The sequence below is a fragment of the Drosophila suzukii genome, chromosome Y, assembly GCF_043229965.1.
Source record: "Drosophila suzukii chromosome Y, CBGP_Dsuzu_IsoJpt1.0, whole genome shotgun sequence".
Taxonomy (NCBI): Eukaryota; Metazoa; Arthropoda; class Insecta; order Diptera; family Drosophilidae; genus Drosophila; species Drosophila suzukii.
Window position 1 is genome coordinate 955,377 of NC_092085.1, and position 23,234 is coordinate 978,610.

Below are 23,234 nucleotides of genomic sequence, written 5' to 3' on the forward strand. Positions count from 1 at the left end.
CGGGTATAATAACAAGGAAGAACGCTATAGTCGAGTACCTCGACTATCAGATACCCGTTACTCAGCTAAATAGAGATATGCAAGTAGCAAAGCGAGATTAAAATGCGCCTCCTACCGGCGGTATACAGATTTAAGCGTTATGGGTTTTCGCGGTTTGTGGGCGTTAGAGTGGGCGTGGCATATTCGCGTAACAAGTGGGCGTGGCAAATTTTTTTTTGGACCAATCGATAGGTATTGACGAGACCAATACATAAAATTGTGCGCGTCACAGGTTTTCGCGGTTTGTGGGCGTTAGAGTGGGCGTGGCATATTCGCGTAACAAACTTGCGCTGCGTATAAGGCTACGGAATCTAAATCTGAAATCCCAATTCTCGAACTTTGATAGTTTCCGAGATATCCACGTTCATATTTACGATTTTTTGAAGTTTGTGGGCGGTTTATGGGCGTTAGGGTGGGCTCGGCAGTGATCCTGATCAAGAATATATATACTTTGTGGGGTCGGAAACGCTTCCTTCTGCCTGTTACATACCTTCCGACAAATCTAGTATACCCTTTTACTCTACGAGTAACGGGTATAATAACAAGGAAGAACGCTATAGTCGAGTACCTCGACTATCAAATGCCCGTTACACAGCTAAATAGAGATATGCAAGTAGCAAAGCGAGATTAAAATGCGCCACCTACCGACGGTATACAGATTTAGGCGTTATGGGCGTTAGAGTGGGCGTGGCAAATTTTTTTTTGGACCAATCGATAGGTATTGACGAGACCAATACATAAAAATGGTGCGCGTCACAGGTTTTCGCGGTTTGTGGGCGTTAGAGTGGGCGTGGCATATTCGCGTAACAAGTGGGCGTGGCAAATTTTTTTTTGGACCAATCGATAGGTATTGACGAGACCAATACATATATATTGTGCGCGTCACAGGTTTTCGCGGTTTGTGGGCGTTAGAGTGGGCGTGGCATATTCGCGTAACAAACTTGCGCTGCGTATAAGGCTAAGGAATCTAAATCTGAAATCCCAATTCTCTATCTTTGATAGTTTTCGAGATATCCACGTTCATATTTACGATTTTTTGAAGTTTGTGGGCGGTTTATGGGCGTTAGGGTGGGCTCGGCTAGTGATCCTGATCAAGAATATATATACTTTTTGGGGTCGGAAACGCTTCCTTCTGCCTGTTACATACCTTCCGACAAATCTAGTATACCCTTTTACTCTACGAGTAACGGGTATAATAACAAGGAAGAACGCTATAGTCGAGTACCTCGACTATCAGATACCCGTTACACAGCTAAATAGAGATATGCAAGTAGCAAAGCGAGATTAAAATGCGCCACCTACCGACGGTATACAGATTTAGGCGTTATGGGCGTTAGAGTGGGCGTGGCTAATTTTTTTTTGGACCAATCGATAGAATATACAAAATAAGGACGAATTTACAGTCATACTATTTTTTCGAAGACTTTTCGATGTTACGTTTGATATGAAATCTTATCAACTTGCTAAGTATTCATATCATTATGATACGGATTCATATTAACATTTGAAGTTGATATGATTTCGTATCATATTGATCTGAATTTGAATAATTTTGATATGATAAAATTGATATGTGAAAATTGAGGAGACAATATCAAACGGGTATTGTTCCGTTTTTTTCTCTGTGTAGGTATTGACGAGACCAATACATAAAAATTGTGCGCGTCACAGGTTTTACCATTTGTTGAAGTTTTTGGGCGGTTTATGGGCGTTAGGGTGGGCTCGGCTAGTGATCCTGATCAAGAATATATATACTTTATGGGGTCGGAAACGCTTCCTTCTGCCTGTTACATACTTTTTGACGAATCTAGTATACCCTTTTACTCTACGAGTAACGGGTATAATAACAAGGAAGAACGCTATAGTCGAGTACCTCGACTATCAGATACCCGTTACTCAGCTAAATAGAGATATGCAAGTAGCAAAGCGCGATTAAAATGCGCCACCTACCGGCGGTATACAGATTTCAGCGTTATGGGCGTTAGAGTGGGCGTGGCAAATTTTTTTTGGACCAATCGATAGGTATTGACGAGACCAATACATAAAAATTGTGCGCGTCACAGGTTTTCGCGGTTTGTGGGCGTTAGAGTGGGCGTGGCATATTCGCGTAACAAGTGGGCGTGGCAAATTTTTTTTTGGACCAATCGATAGGTATTGACGAGACCAATACATATATATTGTGCGCGTCACAGGTTTTCGCGGTTTGTGGGCGTTAGAGTGGGCGTGGCATATTCGCGTAACAAACTTGTGCTGCGTATAAGGCTACGGAATCTAAATCTGAAATCCCAATTCTCTATCTTTGATAGTTTTCGAGATATCCACGTTCATATGTACGATTTTTTGAAGTTTGTGGGCGGTTTATGGGCGTTAGGGTGGGCTCGGCTAGTGATCCTGATCAAGAATATATATACTTTTTGGGGTCGGAAACGCTTCCTTCTGCCTGTTACATACCTTCCGACAAATCTAGTATACCCTTTTACTCTACGAGTAACGGGTATAATAACAAGGAAGAACGCTATAGTCGAGTACCTCGACTATCAGATACCCGTTACACAGCTAAATAGAGATATGCAAGTAGCAAAGCGAGATTAAAATGCGCCACCTACCGACGGTATACAGATTTAGGCGTTATGGGCGTTAGAGTGGGCGTGGCAAATTTTTTTTTGGACCAATCGATAGAATATACAAAATAAGGACGAATTTACAGTCATACTATTTTTTCGAAGACTTTTCGATGTTACGTTTGATATGAAATCTTATCAACTTGCTTAGTATTCATATCATTATGATACGGATTCATATTAACATTTGAAGTTGATATGATTTCGTATCATATTGATCTGAATTTGAATAATTTTGATATGATAAAATTGATATGTGAAAATTGAGGAGACAATATCAAACGGGTATTGTTCCGTTTTTTTCTCTGTGTAGGTATTGACGAGACCAATACATAAAAATTGTGCGCGTCACAGGTTTTACCATTTGTTGAAGTTTGTGGGCGGCTTATGGCATATTCGCGTAACAAACTTGCGCTGCGTATAAGGCTACGGAATCTAAATCTGAAATCCCAATTCTCTATCTTTGATAGTTTTCGAGATATCCACGTTCATACTTACGATTTTTTGAAGTTTGTGGGCGGTTTATGGGCGTTAGGGTGGGCTCTGCTAGTGATCCTGATCAAGAATATATATACTTTATGGTGTCGGAAACGCTTCCTTCTGCCTGTTACATACTTTCCGACGAATCTAGTATACCCTTTTACTCTACGAGTAACGGGTATAATAACAAGGAAGAACGCTATAGTCGAGTACCTCGACTATCAGATACCCGTTACTCAGCTAAATAGAGATATGCAAGTAGCAAAGCGAGATTAAAATGCGCCACCTACTGGCGGTATACAGATTTAAGCGTTATGGGCGTTAGAGTGGGCGTGGCAATTTTTTTTTGGACCAATCGATAGGTATTGACGAGACCAATACATTTCAGTTAAAATTTTGTATCTAGCATAAAAATTGTTCGCGTCACAGGTTTTCGCGGTTTGTGGGCGTTAGTATAAGGCTACGGAATCTAAATCTGAAATCCCAATTCTCTATCTTTGATAGTTTCCGAGATATCCACGTTCATATTTACGATTTTTTGAAGTTTGTGGGCGGTTTATGGGCGTTAGGGTGGGCTCGGCTAGTGATCCTGATCAAGAATATATATACTTTTTGGGGTCGGAAACGCTTCCTTCTGCCTGTTACATACTTTTCGACGAATCTAGTATACCCTTTTACTCTACGAGTAACGGGTATAATAACAAGGAAGAACGCTATAGTCGAGTACCTCGACTATCAGATACCCGTTACACAGCTAAATAGAGATATGCAAGTAGCAAAGCGAGATTAAAATGCGCCACCTACCGACGGTATACAGATTTAGGCGTTATGGGCGTTAGAGTGGGCGTGGCAAATTTTTTTTTGGACCAATCGATAGGTATTGACGAGACCAATACATATATATTGTGCGCGTCACAGGTTTTCGCGGTTTGTGGGCGTTAGAGTGGGCGTGGCATATTCGCGTAACAAACTTGCGCTGCGTATAAGGCTACGGAATCTAAATCTGAAATCCCAATTCTCGAACTTTGATAGTTTCCGAGATATCCACGTTCATATTTACGATTTTTTGAAGTTTGTGGGCGGTTTATGGGCGTTAGGGTGGGCTCGGCAGTGATCCTGATCAAGAATATATATACTTTGTGGGGTCGGAAACGCTTCCTTCTGCCTGTTACATACCTTCCGACAAATCTAGTATACCCTTTTACTCTACGAGTAACGGGTATAATAACAAGGAAGAACGCTATAGTCGAGTACCTCGACTATCAAATGCCCGTTACACAGCTAAATAGAGATATGCAAGTAGCAAAGCGAGATTAAAATGCGCCACCTACCGACGGTATACAGATTTAGGCGTTATGGGCGTTAGAGTGGGCGTGGCAAATTTTTTTTTGGACCAATCGATAGGTATTGACGAGACCAATACATAAAAATGGTGCGCGTCACAGGTTTTCGCGGTTTGTGGGCGTTAGAGTGGGCGTGGCATATTCGCGTAACAAGTGGGCGTGGCAAATTTTTTTTTGGACCAATCGATAGGTATTGACGAGACCAATACATATATATTGTGCGCGTCACAGGTTTTCGCGGTTTGTGGGCGTTAGAGTGGGCGTGGCATATTCGCGTAACAAACTTGCGCTGCGTATAAGGCTACGGAATCTAAATCTGAAATCCCAATTCTCTATCTTTGATAGTTTTCGAGATATCCACGTTCATATTTACGATTTTTTGAAGTTTGTGGGCGGTTTATGGGCGTTAGGGTGGGCTCGGCTAGTGATCCTGATCAAGAATATATATACTTTTTGGGGTCGGAAACGCTTCCTTCTGCCTGTTACATACCTTCCGACAAATCTAGTATACCCTTTTACTCTACGAGTAACGGGTATAATAACAAGGAAGAACGCTATAGTCGAGTACCTCGACTATCAGATACCCGTTACACAGCTAAATAGAGATATGCAAGTAGCAAAGCGAGATTAAAATGCGCCACCTACCGACGGTATACAGATTTAGGCGTTATGGGCGTTAGAGTGGGCGTGGCTAATTTTTTTTTGGACCAATCGATAGAATATACAAAATAAGGACGAATTTACAGTCATACTATTTTTTCGAAGACTTTTCGATGTTACGTTTGATATGAAATCTTATCAACTTGCTAAGTATTCATATCATTATGATACGGATTCATATTAACATTTGAAGTTGATATGATTTCGTATCATATTGATCTGAATTTGAATAATTTTGATATGATAAAATTGATATGTGAAAATTGAGGAGACAATATCAAACGGGTATTGTTCCGTTTTTTTCTCTGTGTAGGTATTGACGAGACCAATACATAAAAATTGTGCGCGTCACAGGTTTTACCATTTGTTGAAGTTTGTGGGCGGTTTATGGGCGTTAGGGTGGGCTCGGCTAGTGATCCTGATCAAGAATATATATACTTTATGGGGTCGGAAACGCTTCCTTCTGCCTGTTACATACTTTTTGACGAATCTAGTATACCCTTTTACTCTACGAGTAACGGGTATAATAACAAGGAAGAACGCTATAGTCGAGTACCTCGACTATCAGATACCCGTTACTCAGCTAAATAGAGATATGCAAGTAGCAAAGCGAGATTAAAATGCGCCAAATGCGGTATACAGATTTCAGCGTTATGGGCGTTAGAGTGGGCGTGGCAAATTTTTTTTGGACCAATCGATAGGTATTGACGAGACCAATACATAAAAATTGTGCGCGTCACAGGTTTTCGCGGTTTGTGGGCGTTAGAGTGGGCGTGGCATATTCGCGTAACAAGTGGGCGTGGCAAATTTTTTTTTGGACCAATCGATAGGTATTGACGAGACCAATACATATATATTGTGCGCGTCACAGGTTTTCGCGGTTTGTGGGCGTTAGAGTGGGCGTGGCATATTCGCGTAACAAACTTGCGCTGCGTATAAGGCTACGGAATCTAAATCTGAAATCCCAATTCTCTATCTTTGATAGTTTTCGAGATATCCACGTTCATATTTACGATTTTTTGAAGTTTGTGGGCGGTTTATGGGCGTTAGGGTGGGCTCGGCTAGTGATCCTGATCAAGAATATATATACTTTTTGGGGTCGGAAACGCTTCCTTCTGCCTGTTACATACCTTCCGACAAATCTAGTATACCCTTTTACTCTACGAGTAACGGGTATAATAACAAGGAAGAACGCTATAGTCGAGTACCTCGACTATCAGATACCCGTTACACAGCTAAATAGAGATATGCAAGTAGCAAAGCGAGATTAAAATGCGCCACCTACCGACGGTATACAGATTTAGGCGTTATGGGCGTTAGAGTGGGCGTGGCAAATTTTTTTTTGGACCAATCGATAGAATATACAAGATAAGGACGAATTTACAGTCATACTATTTTTTCGAAGACTTTTCGATGTTACGTTTGATATGAAATCTTATCAACTTGCTAAGTATTCATATCATTATGATACGGATTCATATTAACATTTGAAGTTGATATGATTTCGTATCATATTGATCTGAATTTGAATAATTTTGATATGATAAAATTGATATGTGAAAATTGAGGAGACAATATCAAACGGGTATTGTTCCGTTTTTTTCTCTGTGTAGGTATTGACGAGACCAATACATAAAAATTGTGCGCGTCACAGGTTTTACCATTTGTTGAAGTTTGTGGGCGGCTTATGGGCGTTAGGGTGGGCTCGGCTAGTGATCCTGATCAAGAATATATATACTTTATGGGGTCGGAAACGCTTCCTTCTGCCTGTTACATACTTTTTGACGAATCTAGTATACCCTTTTACTCTACGAGTAACGGGTATAATAACAAGGAAGAACGCTATAGTCGAGTACCTCGACTATCAGATACCCGTTACTCAGCTAAATAGAGATATGCAAGTAGCAAAGCGAGATTAAAATGCGCCACCTACCGGCGGTATACAGATTTCAGCGTTATGGGCGTTAGAGTGGGCGTGGCAAATTTTTTTTGGACCAATCGATAGGTATTGACGAGACCAATACATAAAAATTGTGCGCGTCACAGGTTTTCGCGGTTTGTGGGCGTTAGAGTGGGCGTGGCATATTCGCGTAACAAGTGGGCGTGGCAAATTTTTTTTTGGACCAATCGATAGGTATTGACGAGACCAATACATATATATTGTGCGCGTCACAGGTTTTCGCGGTTTGTGGGCGTTAGAGTGGGCGTGGCATATTCGCGTAACAAACTTGCGCTGCGTATAAGGCTACGGAATCTAAATCTGAAATCCCAATTCTCTATCTTTGATAGTTTCCGAGATATCCACGTTCATATTTACGATTTTTTGAAGTTTGTGGGCGGTTTATGGGCGTTAGGGTGGGCTCGGCTAGTGATCCTGATCAAGAATATATATACTTTTTGGGGTCGGAAACGCTTCCTTCTGCCTGTTACATACCTTCCGACAAATCTAGTATACCCTTTTACTCTACGAGTAACGGGTATAATAACAAGGAAGAACGCTATAGTCGAGTACCTCGACTATCAGATACCCGTTACACAGCTAAATAGAGATATGCAAGTAGCAAAGCGAGATTAAAATGCGCCACCTACCGACGGTATACAGATTTAGGCGTTATGGGCGTTAGAGTGGGCGTGGCAAATTTTTTTTTGGACCAATCGATAGGTATTGACGAGACCACTACATAAAAATTGTGCGCGACACAGGTTTTCGCGGTTTGTGGGCGTTAGAGTGGTCGTGGCATATTCGCGTAACAAACTTGCGCTGCGTATAAGGCTACGGAATCTAAATCTGAAATCCCAATTCTTTATATTTGATAGTTTCCGAGATATCCACGTTCATATTTACGATTTGTTGAAGTTTGTGGGCGGTTTATGGGCGTTAGGGTGGGCTCAGCTAGTGATCCTGATCAAGAATATATATACTTTTTGGGGTCGGAAACGCTTTCTTCTGCCTGTTACATACTTTTCGACGAATCTAGTATACCCTTTTACTCTACGAGTAACGGGTATAATAACAAGGAAGAACGCTATAGTCGAGAACCTCGACTATCAGATACCCGTTACACAGCTAAATAGAGATATGCATGTAGCAAAGCGAGATTAAAATGGCATATTCGCGTAACAAACTTGCGCTGCGTATAAGGCTACGGAATCTAAATCTGAAATCCCAATTCTCTAACTTTGATAGTTTCCGAGATATCCACGTTCATATTTACGATTTTTTGAAGTTTGTGGGCGGTTTATGGGCGTTAGGGTGGGCTCGGCAGTGATCCTGATCAAGAATATATATACTTTATAGGGTCGGAAACGCTTCCTTCTGCCTGTTACATACCTTCCGACAAATCTAGTATACCCTTTTACTCTACGAGTAACGGGTATAATAACAAGGAAGAACGCTATAGTCGAGTACCTCGACTATCAGATACCCGTTACACAGCTAAAGAGAGATATGCAAGTAGCAAAGCGAGATTAAAATGCGCCACCTACCGACGGCATACAGATTTAGGCGTTATGGGCGTTAGAGTGGGCGTGGAAAATTTTTTTTTGGACCAATCGATAGGTATTGACGAGACCAATACATTTCAGTTAAAATTTTGTATCTAGCATAAAAATTGTGCGCGTCACAGGTTTTCGCGGTTCGTGGGCGTTAGAGTGGGCGTGGCATATTCGCGTAACAAGCTTGCGCTGCGTATAAGGCTACGGAATCTAAATCTGAAATCCCAATTCTCTATCTTTGATAGTTTCCGAGATATCCACGTTCATATTTACGATTTGTTGAAGTTTGTGGGCGGTTTATGGGCGTTAGGGTGGGTTCGTCTAGTGATCCTGATCAAGAATATATATACTTTATGGGGTCGGAAACGCTTCCTTCTGCCTGTTACATACTTTTTGACGAATCTAGTATACCCTTTTACTCTACGAGTAACGGGTATAATAACAAGGAAGAACGCTATAGTCGAGTACCTCGACTATCAGATACCCGTTACTCAGCTAAATAGAGATATGCAAGTAGCAAAGCGAGATTAAAATGTGCCACCTACCGGCGGTATACAGATTTAAGCGTTATGGGCGTTAGAGTGGGCGCGGCAAATTTTTTTTGGACCAATCGATAGGTATTGACGAGACCAATACATTTCAGTTAAAATTTTTTATCTAGCATAAAAATTGTGGGCGTCACAGGTTTTCGCGGCTTGTGGGCGTTAGAGTGGGCGTGGCATATTCGCGTAACAAGCTTGCGCTGCGTATAAGGCAACGGAATCTAAATCTGAAACCTTAATTCTCTATCTTTGATAGTTTCCGAGATATCCACCTTCATATTTACGATTTTTTGAAGTTTGTGGGCGGTTTATGGGCGTTAGGAACGGCTCGGCTAGTGATCCTGATCAAGAATATATATACTTTATGGGGTCAGAAACGCTTCCACCTGCCTGTTACATACCTTCCGACAAATCTAGTATACCCTTTTACTCTACGAGTAACGGGTATAATAACAAGGAAGAACGCTATAGTCGAGTACCTCGACTATCAGATACCCGTTACTCAGCTAAATAGAGACATGCTAGTAGCAAAGCGAGATTAAAATGCGCCACCTACCGGCGGTATACAGATTTAAGCGTTATGGGCGTTAGAGTGGGCGTGGCAAATTTTTTTTTTGGACCTATCGATAGGTATTGACGACACCAATACATTTCAGTTAAAATTTTGTAGTTGATTGATTTTGTAGTTGGTTGATTTTGTAGTTTCCGAGATATACACGTTCATATTTACGATTTTTTGAAGTTTGTGGGCGGTTTATGGGCGTTAGGGTGGGCTCGGCTAGTGATCCTGATCAAGAATATATATACTTTATGGGGTCGGAAACGCTTCCTTCTGCCTGTTACATACCTTCCGACAAATCTAGTATACCCTTTTACTCTACGAGTAACGGGTATAATAACAAGGAAGAACGCTGTAGTCGAGTACCTCGTGTGAACAGCGCCTAATATAGTATATACCAAACCTTCAATATTAGTGTAGAATAAGTCCTTTTTTATAATGTTACCAGACTCTACAAATGTAAAGTAGTCGAGACAGAGTCGTACTCAAGAGCAGAACGTGCGCAGAACACTTATAGTTATAATTTCTATATGTAACCTTATATCCAACACAACTATCCTAAAATAAACCTACACCACTCGAAAAGCTACCCTTCTCAGTTCAGAAGTGGGATCAGTGTGGTTGGATATGTGTGAAGCGGAGGAGTTGTGCCAAGAACTCTAAGAAAGCAGCAAGAATCATCGGCGTGGAAAGTTTGCAATGGGATGTGTTCCCAGGTCTATGTGACAGCTTAAATTGCAAATTACGGATGTGTTCCAGTTCTACGTGGCAGGCGGATTCAAGGAAAGCAGATCGGCAATCTTCGTGAACCCGTGGAGTCAGGCACATCAGTTAGATCAGGATTCTTAGTGAGCCTGTGGCCGCAGAAGTCTCAAGAGCAGCAGAAGTCTCAAGAGAAGCCAAAGCACATACACACAAAGCGGTTGTGAGTATTGGTGAATTTTACAAGTCGATGCAAGTCAGAATTTTCTAGAAGCCGGAGCACATACATGCGTACAAGGAGTTTGTGTGTATTGGTCAAGGGAGAAAGCAGATGCAGAAAATTGTGAGGTACATATAGTTGTCTAGCTCGCAAAGAGAACTGCCAAACTAGTCGCTAAAACAACATTAAAATGCCGAAAATAGCAGATCTTAAAGGCGACGTGTTAAGATTCCTGCTGAGATCTAGAAACGTGTCAGTTTCGGGCACCAGAGCCGAATTGGTTCAAAGACTAATACAGTTTGAACAATCGGAGGACGTAGAACTGCCAGCAGCAGTGGGTATCAACATGCAGCAAGAAGAAACGATGTCAGCACAGTCAGCGGCAATTTCACAATTGCAAAACGAGATGAAGGAACTAAAGGACATGTTAGCTCAATTAGTTACCGTTCAAATGGGAAACGCAGCACCAGATTAACAACGAGATTAACAACGAGAGCATTCCTGTACAGGCTTCGAACAACGTGAGGCAAGCTTCAGTCAAGGAAATTGCCAACACCTTGCCAGAATTTGGTCCCAACGACGACAGCGCCATTTCAGTCAATCAGTTCATCGATCGTGTCAACAAAGTGGTTGATGCCTACCAGTGGGACGAGAAGTTCCTGTTACTCGCCATTTATACAAAGCTTAAAGGTCCAGCCAAGATGTGGCTTGATTCATCACCCATTCTACACACTACGTGGAAAAACTTGGCCGAAGCTATAAAGGACGAGTTCGGCGCTAATCCAGACGAAGCAGAAGTGCATTTCAACATGGCTAATGCAACCAGGCGATCAAAGGAGACGGTAAAGGAGTACTGTTTCAGGATGTCAGCCCTTGGGGTGCGTTACAAGCTCAGCGAGGCAGCGATCATCAGATATGTTCGCGCAGGTCTACAGCATAGTGAATTGCAAAACAGTATTGCAGCAATTCATTTCGCCACAATGAAACAGCTTCGTGATGCAGCCGAATCGTATTTCGTTAATCGATGTCGGCCAAATACGAGCAAGAAAGAGTATTCACCGAAAGCCAGCAACTTCGAGCAGAAACCAGACAGCGATGTTAAACCACCAAGGACAAAGGAATCCGTTATATGCTACAACTGCGGAGAAAAAGGACACTTTGCCAATTCGTGTCCAAAGGAGAAGAAAAAGTCACGCTGTACCAAATGCAACAAGTTCCACGAGCCAAATGGAAGATGCCAAGCCACCAATGTCATGCGTTTAGGAGCCGCAAATCAGGACAAACTTTTCACGAGGAAAATCTGCGTACACTCGCACGATTACAGCGCCTTCATCGACACGGGTAGTCAAGCCAGTCTCATCCGACAATCGGTTGCCGAGCAAATTAACGCCAAGCGCCACAAGTGCTCTATGAAGACTAGAGGCATTTTCGGAGGTTCATGTATCCTCACAGAAGCGATGACTGTGGATATGGATATCGATGGGAAGACGATTACAGCGAAAGTGTATATAGCAGACAACGATATATTGCAGGAGGACTTTTTGTTGGGACAGGACGTCATCATCTCCGCTCATCTCGAGCTCAACTTTGAGTCAGGCGATTCTAAAATCAAACGAGCAGTCCATCAGCCGACAACCCCTGTAAGCACCAATATCGGGAAGCTGCTAGAAAATTTTCAGAACGACAAGGATTGGAAGGCATAGGAAAGACAAGCGTGGTCAAAGCAGACATCACCGTCGAAAGCAATCAGGTAGTAGCACAAGCCCCATACCGAGTATCCGAGCCAAAGAAAGAAATCGTAAGCAGCATGATCGACGAGCTGCTAAAGCAGGACATCATCACGTTGTCAACATCAGAGTACGCCAGCCCGGTGGTGCTCATCAAGAAGCCGAATGGTAGCGATCGAATGTGCGTCGATTACCGCCGCCTAAACAAGCTGATCAAGAAGGAGAATTTTCCAGTGCCGAACATCGAAGAACGTCTGCAGCAGGCGAAAAGGTTTAAGTACTTCTCATCCCTAGACCTCAACAGTGGATACTATCAGATAGAGATAGTCCCAGAGAGCCGAAAGTTTACTGCCTTCATCACCACAGATGGATTATACGAATTCAAGCGACTTCCGTTCGGATTGAAGAACGCACCTGCGGTTTTTAATCGACTCATGGCAGAGTTACAAAAGAGAGTGCAGAAAGGCGACATGATACACTACATGGACGACATCCTTATTGGCAGTCAAACATTTTATGAGATGTACGAGAAGCTTGAGAGGATCCTAAAAGTTTTAAAGGAGTGCGGATTAACGTTAAACCTGGACAAATGTGAGTTATATAAGCAGTCAATAACATTCCTTGGTCACCAGATACACGCAGAAGGAATCAGTCCTGGAGAAATTAAGACGAACGCCATCAGAATGTTCCCGAAACCAGCCAATGTTACCGATGTGAGAAAGTTTTTGGGTCTCACTGGTTATTTCTGAAAATTCGTTGCTGGATATGCCATCATTTCAGCGCCATTAAGAATCCTATTGCGCAAGGATCAGCCGTTTTCGTGGAAAGCGCCACAAGAAGAAGCCTTCGACGAATTAAAAAAATGTCTAATATCAAATCCAGTTGTCACCAGCTATCGTCTAGACGCAGAACAGGAACTACATACCGATGCCAGCGCCGTTGGTTTAGCCGGAGTTTTGCTACAACGTGAGGAGGACCAGCTGAAACCAATCGCTTATTATAGCCGAGCTACTTCTAAGCCGGAGAAAAATTACCACAGCTACTAACTTGAGGCTCTAGACGTCGTGGAATCGTTGGAGCGATTCAAATACTACATTTATGGCAAAAAGATTAAGGTTATCACCGACTGCAATGCTCTAAAGACGTCGATGGAGAAACGAGAATTGATACCCCGGATTGCAAGATGGTGGTTACGCATTCAAGAATTCGACATAGATTCATCGAGCAGGAACACAGATGAACCACGTAGACGCACTCAGTCGAGCGCCGTTCGAAGATGCTCGAGAGATGGATACCGCAAGTCTGAAAATAGCAAAAACGATAATCGACAAGAGGACTGGCTATTTTCCATACAACTACAGGACGAGAAAATACAGAAAATTGTCGCAAACATGAAATTGGAAAAGAAATCTGAGACCGACGAGTATGTGATCGAGCAAGATCGCTTGTTTCGAAAACATGGTAACAATTTGTTATGGGTTGTGCCGAGGCAGTTGAGATTCCACATTTTACATGAATGTCACGATAAGGTCGGACATATAAGACAATGGCACGAATTCTAAACTTATTTTGGTTTCCCCGAATGCGAAACTATGTCAAAAGCTACATAAAATCCTGTGTGGGCTGTGCGTTTTATAAAACACCAGGTGGACGTCAGGAAAGCCAGTAACACTACGATGACATTAAGCCGATTCCCTTTTCCACGATACACATGGACCACCTGGGGCCATTTCCGAAGAGTTCCAAGAGAGACGAGAGTGATAGTCGATGCATTCACCAAATTCACCATTGTCCGAGCGGTGAAAAGTACAGCAACTAAACACGTCCTAGATGTCCTGCAAGATGTAACCAGCTACCTAGGAATGCCAGATCGAATTGTAACCGATCGTGGTACAGCATTTACATCAAAAGATTTCGAGAAGTACTGCAAGTCAAACAATGTAAAGCACATTTTAAATGCAGTAAGGACACCCAGAGCCAATGGTCACGCAGAGCGCACAAATCGCACCATTTTGTCAATGTTTTTGCCTTCCAATGACATCGATAAGCGTTGGGATGACAATGTCCGATCAATCCAGTGGAGCATTAATACCATGGTAAATAGTACTACTAAATGCTCTCCCTTTCAGCTCCTGTATGGGTATGAACCGCGAGATATCCTGAAGAACGCGATAACCAACATCATTCAAAGCCAAGACCAAAAGATGCTAAGCGATGCGGAATTAGATCAACTTAGAGCAGATGCTGCGAGAACTGTCAACGATCACCGAGCTGCCGCCAAGAAACGCTACGATGCCAAGCATGCGAAGCCAACTGTTTACAGCCTTGGAGACCTTGTGCTGGTCGAGAATGAGCCATTCAGCACGGGCACATCACGCAAATTGGAGCCGCGCTACAAAGGACCTTTTATAATCAACAAGGTCCTGCCGAACGACAGATATCTTGTAGATGATATTCCTCACGCACAAAGAAAGCAGAGACACTACAAGTCGGTGTATTCGTCCGACAAGATGAAGCGCTGGTGTGAGCTGCCACCGGAGGAGCCCGATGAAGATGACGACTTTGAAGATGATCCACCCCATGAATCCTGCGAGGACGCAGAGATTTGTCAGGAGAGGCCGACTGTGAACAGCGCCTAATATAGTATATACCAAACCTTCAATATTAGTGTAGAATAAGCCCTTTTTTATAATGTTACCAGACTCTACAAATGTAAAGTAGTAGTATATCCAACACAACTATCCTAAAATAAACTTACACCACTCGAAAAGCTACCCTTCTCACTCGACTATCAGATACCCGTTACTCAGCTAAATAGAGATATGCAAGTAGCAAAGCGAGATTAAAATGCGCCACCTACCGGCGGTATACAGATTTAAGCGTTTTGGGGGTTAGAGTGGGCAAATTTTTTTTGGACCAATCGATAGGTATTGACGAGACCAATACATTTCAGTTAAAATTTTTTATCTGGCATAAAAATTGTGGGCGTCACCGGTTTTCATATATTCGCGTAACAAACTTGCGCTGCGTATAAGGCTACGGAATCTAAATCTGAAATCCCAATTCTCTATCTCTGATAGTTTCCGAGATATCCACGTTCATATTTACGATTTTTTGAAGTTTGTGGGCGGTTTATGGGCGTTAGGGTGGGCTCGGCTAGTGATCCTGATCAAGAATATATATACTTTATGGGGTCGGAAACGCTTCCTTCTGCCTGTTACATACCTTCCGACAAATCTAGTATACCCTTTTACTCTACGAGTAACGGGTATAATAACAAGGAAGAACGCTATAGTCGAGTACCTCGACTATCAAATACCCGTTACTCAGCTAAATAGAGATATGCAAGTAGCAAAGCGAGATTAAAATGCGCCACCTACCGGCGGTATACAGATTTAAGCGTTATGGGCGTTAGAGTGGGCGTGGCAAATTTTTTGTGGACCAATCGATAGGTATTGACGAGACCAATACATTTCAGTTAAAATTTTTTATCTGGCATAAAAATTGTGGGCGTCACCGGTTTTCATATATTCGCGTAACAAACTTGCGCTGCGTATAAGGCTACGGAATCTAAATCTGAAATCCCAATTCTCTATCTTTGATAGTTTCCGAGATATCCACGTTCATATTTACGATTTTTTGAAGTTTGTGGGCGGTTTGTGGGCGTTAGGGTGGGCTCGGCTAGTGATCCTGATCAAGAATATATATACTTTATGGGGTCGGAAACGCTTCCTTCTGCCTGTTACATACTTTCCGACGAATCTAGTATACCCTTTTACTCTACGAGTAACGGGTATAATAACAAGAAAGAACGCTATAGTCGAGTACCTCGACTATCAGATACCCGTTACTCAGCTAAATAGAGATATGCAAGTAGCAAAGCGAGATTAAAATGCGCCACCTACCGGCGGTATACAGATTTAAGCGTTATGGGCGTTAGAGTGGTCGTGGCAAATTTTTTTTGGACCAATCGATAGGTATTGACGAGACCAATACATTTCAGTTAAAATTTTTTATCTGGCATAAAAATTGTGGGCGTCACCGGTTTTCATATATTCGCGTAACAAACTTGCGCTGCGTATAAGGCTACGGAGTCTAAATCTGAAATCCCAATTCTCTATCTCTGATAGTTTCCGAGATATTCACGTTCATATTTACGATTTTTTTAAGTTTGTGTGCGGTTTGTGGGCGTTAGGGTGGGCTCGGCTAGTGATCCTGATCAAGAATATATATACTTTATGGGGTCGGAAACGCTTCCTTCTGCCTGTTACATACTTTCCGACGAATCTAGTATACCCTTTTACTCTACGAGTAACGGGTATAATAACAAGGAAGAACGCTATAGTCGAGTACCTCGACTATCAGATACCCGTTACTCAGCTAAATAGAGATATGCAAGTAGCAAAGCGAGATTAAAATGCGCCACCTACTGGCGGTATACAGATTTAAGCGTTATGGGCGTTAGAGTGGGCGTGGCAATTTTTTTTTGGACCAATCGATAGGTATTGACGAGACCAATACATTTCAGTTAAAATTTTGTATCTAGCATAAAAATTGTTCGCGTCACAGGTTTTCGCGGTTTGTGGGCGTTAGAGTGGGCGTGGCATATTCGCGTAACGAACTTGCGCTGCGTATAAGGCTACGGAATCTAAATCTGAAATCCCAATTCTCTATCTTTGATAGTTTCCGAGATATCCACGGTCATATTTACGATTTTTTGAAGTTTGTGGGCGGTTTATGGGCGTTAGGGTGGGCTCGGCTAGTGATCCTGATCAAGAATATATATACTTTTTGGGGTCGGAAACGCTTTCTTCTGCCTGTTACATACTTTTCGACGAATCTAGTATACCCTTTTACTCTACGAGTAACGGGTATAATAACAAGGAAGAACGCTATAGTCGAGTACCTCGACTATCAGATACCCGTTACTCAGCTAAATAGAGATATGCAAGTAGCAAAGCGAGATTAAAATGCGCCTCCTACCGGCGGTATACAGATTTAAGCGTTATGGGTTTTCGCGGTTTGTGGGCGTTAGAGTGGGCGTGGCATATTCGCGTAACAAGTGGGCGTGGCAAATTTTTTTTTGGACCAATCGATAGGTATTGACGAGACCAATACATAAAAATTGTGCGCGTCACAGGTTTTCGCGGTTTGTGGGCGTTAGAGTGGGCGTGGCATATTCGCGTAACAAACTTGCGCTGCGTATAAGGCTACGGAATCTAAATCTGAAATCCCAATTCTCTATCTTTGATAGTTTCCGAGATATCCACGTTCATATTTACGATTTTTTGAAGTTTGTGGGCGGTTTATGGGCGTTAGGGTGGGCTCGGCTAGTGATCCTGATCAAGAATATATATACTTTTTGGGGTCGGAAACGCTTTCTTCTGCCTGTTACATACTTTTCGACGAATCTAGTATACCCTTTTACTCTACGAGTAACGGGTATAATAACAAGGAAGAACGCTATAGTCGAGTACCTCGACTATCAGATACCCGTTACACAGCTAAATAGAGATATGCAAGTAGCAAAGCGAGATTAAAATGCGCCACCTACCGACGGTATACAGATTTAGGCGTTATGGGCGTTAGAGTGGGCGTGGCAAATTTTTTTTTGGACCAATCGATAGGTATTGACGAGACCAATACATAAAAATTGTGCGCGTCACAGGTTTTCGCGGTTTGTGGGCGTTAGAGTGGGCGTGGCATATTCGCGTAACAAACTTGCGCTGCGTATAAGGCTACGGAATCTAAATCTGAAATCCCAATTCTCGAACTTTGATAGTTTCCGAGATATCCACGTTCATATTTACGATTTTTTGAAGTTTGTGGGCGGTTTATGGGCGTTAGGGTGGGCTCGGCAGTGATCCTGATCAAGAATATATATACTTTGTGGGGTCGGAAACGCTTCCTTCTGCCTGTTACATACCTTCCGACAAATCTAGTATACCCTTTTACTCTACGAGTAACGGGTATAATAACAAGGAAGAACGCTATAGTCGAGTACCTCGACTATCAAATGCCCGTTACACAGCTAAATAGAGATATGCAAGTAGCAAAGCGAGATTAAAATGCGCCACCTACCGACGGTATACAGATTTAGGCGTTATGGGCGTTAGAGTGGGCGTGGCAAATTTTTTTTTGGACCAATCGATAGGTATTGACGAGACCAATACATAAAAATGGTGCGCGTCACAGGTTTTCGCGGTTTGTGGGCGTTAGAGTGGGCGTGGCATATTTGCGTAACAAGTGGGCGTGGCAAATTTTTTTTTGGACCAATCGATAGGTATTGACGAGACCAATACATATATATTGTGCGCGTCACAGGTTTTCGCGGTTTGTGGGCGTTAGAGTGGGCGTGGCATATTCGCGTAACAAACTTGCGCTGCGTATAAGGCTACGGAATCTAAATCTGAAATCCCAATTCTCTATCTTTGATAGTTTTCGAGATATCCACGTTCATATTTACGATTTTTTGAAGTTTGTGGGCGGTTTATGGGCGTTAGGGTGGGCTCGGCTAGTGATCCTGATCAAGAATATATATACTTTTTGGGGTCGGAAACGCTTCCTTCTGCCTGTTACATACCTTCCGACAAATCTAGTATACCCTTTTACTCTACGAGTAACGGGTATAATAACAAGGAAGAACGCTATAGTCGAGTACCTCGACTATCAGATACCCGTTACACAGCTAAATAGAGATATGCAAGTAGCAAAGCGAGATTAAAATGCGCCACCTACCGACGGTATACAGATTTAGGCGTTATGGGCGTTAGAGTGGGCGTGGCAAATTTTTTTTTGGACCAATCGATAGAATATACAAAATAAGGACGAATTTACAGTCATACTATTTTTTCGAAGACTTTTCGATGTTACGTTTGATATGAAATCTTATCAACTTGCTAAGTATTCATATCATTATGATACGGATTCATATTAACATTTGAAGTTGATATGATTTCGTATCATATTGATCTGAATTTGAATAATTTTGATATGATAAAATTGATATGTGAAAATTGAGGAGACAATATCAAACGGGTATTGTTCCGTTTTTTTCTCTGTGTAGGTATTGACGAGACCAATACATAAAAATTGTGCGCGTCACAGGTTTTACCATTTGTTGAAGTTTGTGGGCGGTTTATGGGCGTTAGGGTGGGCTCGGCTAGTGATCCTGATCAAGAATATATATACTTTATGGGGTCGGAAACGCTTCCTTCTGCCTGTTACATACTTTTTGACGAACCTAGTATACCCTTTTACTCTACGAGTAACGGGTATAATAACAAGGAAGAACGCTATAGTCGAGTACCTCGACTATCAGATACCCGTTACTCAGCTAAATAGAGATATGCAAGTAGCAAAGCGAGATTAAAATGCGCCACCTACCGGCGGTATACAGATTTCAGCGTTATGGGCGTTAGAGTGGGCGTGGCAAATTTTTTTTGGACCAATCGATAGGTATTGACGAGACCAATACATAAAAATTGTGCGCGTCACAGGTTTTCGCGGTTTGTGGGCGTTAGAGTGGGCGTGGCATATTCGCGTAACAAGTGGGCGTGGCAAATTTTTTTTTGGACCAATCGATAGGTATTGACGAGACCAATACATATATATTGTGCGCGTCACAGGTTTTCGCGGTTTGTGGGCGTTAGAGTGGGCGTGGCATATTCGCGTAACAAACTTGCGCTGCGTATAAGGCTACGGAATCTAAATCTGAAATCCCAATTCTCTATCTTTGATAGTTTCCGAGATATCCACGTTCATATTTACGATTTGTTGAAGTTTGTGGGCGGTTTATGGGCGTTAGGGTGGGCTCGGCTAGTGATCCTGATCAAGAATATATATACTTTTTGGGGTCGGAAACGCTTCCTTCTGCCTGTTACATACTTTTCGACGAATCTAGTAAACCCTTTTCTCTACGAGTAACGGGTATAATAACAAGGAAGAACGCTATAGTCGAGTACCTCGACTATCAGATACCCGTTACACAGCTAAATAGAGATATGCAAGTAGCAAAGCGAGATTAAAATGCGCCACCTACCGACGGTATACAGATTTAGGCGTTATGGGCGTTAGAGTGGGCGTGGCAAATTTTTTTTTGGACCAATCGATAGGTATTGACGAGACCAATACATTTCAGTTAAAATTTTGTATCTAGCATAAAAATTGTGCGCGTCACAGGTTTTCGCGGTTCGTGGGCGTTAGAGTGGGCGTGGCATATTCGCGTAACAAGCTTGCGCTGCGTATAAGGCTACGGAATCTAAATCTGAAATCGCAATTCTATATCTTTGATAGTTTCCGAGATATCCACGTTCATATTTACGATTTGTTGAAGTTTGTGGGCGGTTTATGGGCGTTAGGGTGGGCTCGTCTAGTGATCCTGATCAAGAATATATATACTTTATGGGGTCGGAAACGCTTCCTTCTGCCTGTTACATACTTTTTGACGAATCTAGTATACCCTTTTACTCTACGAGTAACGGGTATAATAACAAGGAAGAACGCTATAGTCGAGTACCTCGACTATCAGATACCCGTTACTCAGCTAAATAGAGATATGCAAGTAGCAAAGCGAGATTAAAATGTGCCACCTACCGGCGGTATACAGATTTAAGCGTTATGGGCGTTAGAGTGGGCGCGGCAAATTTTTTTTGGACCAATCGATAGGTATTGACGAGACCAATACATTTCAGTTAAAAATTTTTATCTAGCATAAAAATTGTGGGCGTCACAGGTTTTCGCGGCTTGTGGGCGTTAGAGTGGGCGTGGCATATTCGCGTAACAAGCTTGCGCTGCGTATAAGGCTACGGAATCTAAATCTGAAACCTTAATTCTCTATCTTTGATAGTTTCCGAGATATCCACCTTCATATTTACGATTTTTTGAAGTTTGTGGGCGGTTTATGGGCGTTAGGAAGGGCTCGGCTAGTGATCCTGATCAAGAATATATATACTTTATGGGGTCGGAAACGCTTCCACCTGCCTGTTACATACCTTCCGACAAATCTAGTATACCCTTTTACTCTACGAGTAACGGGTATAATAACAAGGAAGAACGTCGAGTACCTCGACTATCAGATACCCGTTACTCAGCTAAATAGAGACATGCTAGTAGCAAAGCGAGATTAAAATGCGCCACCCACCGGCGGTATACAGATTTAAGCGTTATGGGCGTTAGAGTGGGCGTGGCAAATTTTTTTTTTGGACCTATCGATAGGTATTGACGACACCAATACATTTCAGTTAAAATTTTGTAGTTGATTGATTTTGTAGTTGGTTGATTTTGATAGTTTCCGAGATATACACGTTCATATTTACGATTTTTTGAAGTTTGTGGGCGGTTTATGGGCGTTAGGGTGGGCTCGGCTAGTGATCCTGATCAAGAATATATATACTTTATGGGGTCGGAAACGCTTCCTTCTGCCTGTTACATACCTTCCGACAAATCTAGTATACCCTTTTACTCTACGAGTAACGGGTATAATAACAAGGAAGAACGCTGTAGTCGAGTACCTCGTGTGAACAGCGCCTAATATAGTATATACCAAACCTTCAATATTAGTGTAGAATAAGTCCTTTTTTATAATGTTACCAGACTCAACAAATGTAAAGTAGTCGAGACAGAGTCGTACTCAAGAGCAGAACGTGCGCAGAACACTTATAGTTATAATTTCTATATGTAACCTTATAACCAACACAACTATCCTAAAATAAACCTACACCACTCGAAAAGCTACCCTTCTCAGTTCAGAAGTGGGATCAGTGTGGTTGGATATGTGTGAAGCGGAGGAGTTGTGCCAAGAACTCTAAGAAAGTAGCAAGAATCATCGGCGTGGAAAGTTTGCAATGGGATGTGTTCCCAGGTCTATGTGACAGCTTAAATTGCAAATTACGGATGTGTTCCAGTTCTACGTGGCAGGCGGATTCAAGGAAAGCAGATCGGCAATCTTCGTGAACCCGTGGAGTCAGGCACATCAGTTAGATCAGGATTCTTAGTGAGCCTGTGGCCGCAGAAGTCTCAAGAGCAGCAGAAGTCTCAAGAGAAGCCAAAGCACATACACACAAAGCGGTTGTGAGTATTGGTGAATTTTACAAGTCGATGCAAGTCAGAATTTTCTAGAAGCCGGAGCACATACATGCATACAAGGAGTTTGTGTGTATTGGTCAAGGGAGAAAGCAGATGCAGAAAATTGTGAGGTACATATAGTTGTCTAGCTCGCAAAGAGAACTGCCAAACTAGTCGCTAAAACATCATTAAAATGCCGAAAATAGCAGATCTTAAAGGCGACGTGTTAAGATTCCTGCTGAGATCTAGAAACGTGTCAGTTTCGGGCACCAGAGCCGAATTGGTTCAAAGACTAATACAGTTTGAACAATCGGAGGACGTAGAACTGCCAGCAGCAGTGGGTATCAACATGCAGCAAGAAGAAACGATGTCAGCACAGTCAGCGGCAATTTCACAATTGCAAAACGAGATGAAGGAACTAAAGGACATGTTAGCTCAATTAGTTACCGTTCAAATGGGAAACGCAGCACCAGATTAACAACGAGAGCATTCCTGTACAGGCTTCGAACAACGTGAGGCAAGCTTCAGTCAAGGAAATTGCCAACACCTTGCCAGAATTTGGTCCCAACGACGACAACGCCATTTCAGTCAATCAGTTCATCGATCGTGTCAACAAAGTGGTTGATGCCTACCAGTGGGACGAGAAGTTCCTGTTACTCGCCATTTATACAAAGCTTAAAGGTCCAGCCAAGATGTGGCTTGATTCATCACCCATTCTACACACTACGTGGAAAAACTTGGCCGAAGCTATAAAGGACGAGTTCGGCGCTAATCCAGACGA

General features: G+C 42.5%; 1 protein-coding gene across 1 annotated transcript; it reads left to right on the forward strand.

Moving 5' to 3' along the window:
- The first annotated feature begins 14,064 nt into the window (after positions 1-14,064).
- On the forward strand, positions 14,065-15,027 carry LOC139353571 (uncharacterized). The gene is made up of 2 exons (XM_070997926.1): positions 14,065-14,484; positions 14,518-15,027. Exons 1-2 carry the CDS (start codon positions 14,065-14,067, stop codon positions 15,025-15,027), a joined length of 930 nt encoding a protein of 309 aa, XP_070854027.1.
- The last annotated feature ends 8,207 nt before the right edge of the window (positions 15,028-23,234 follow it).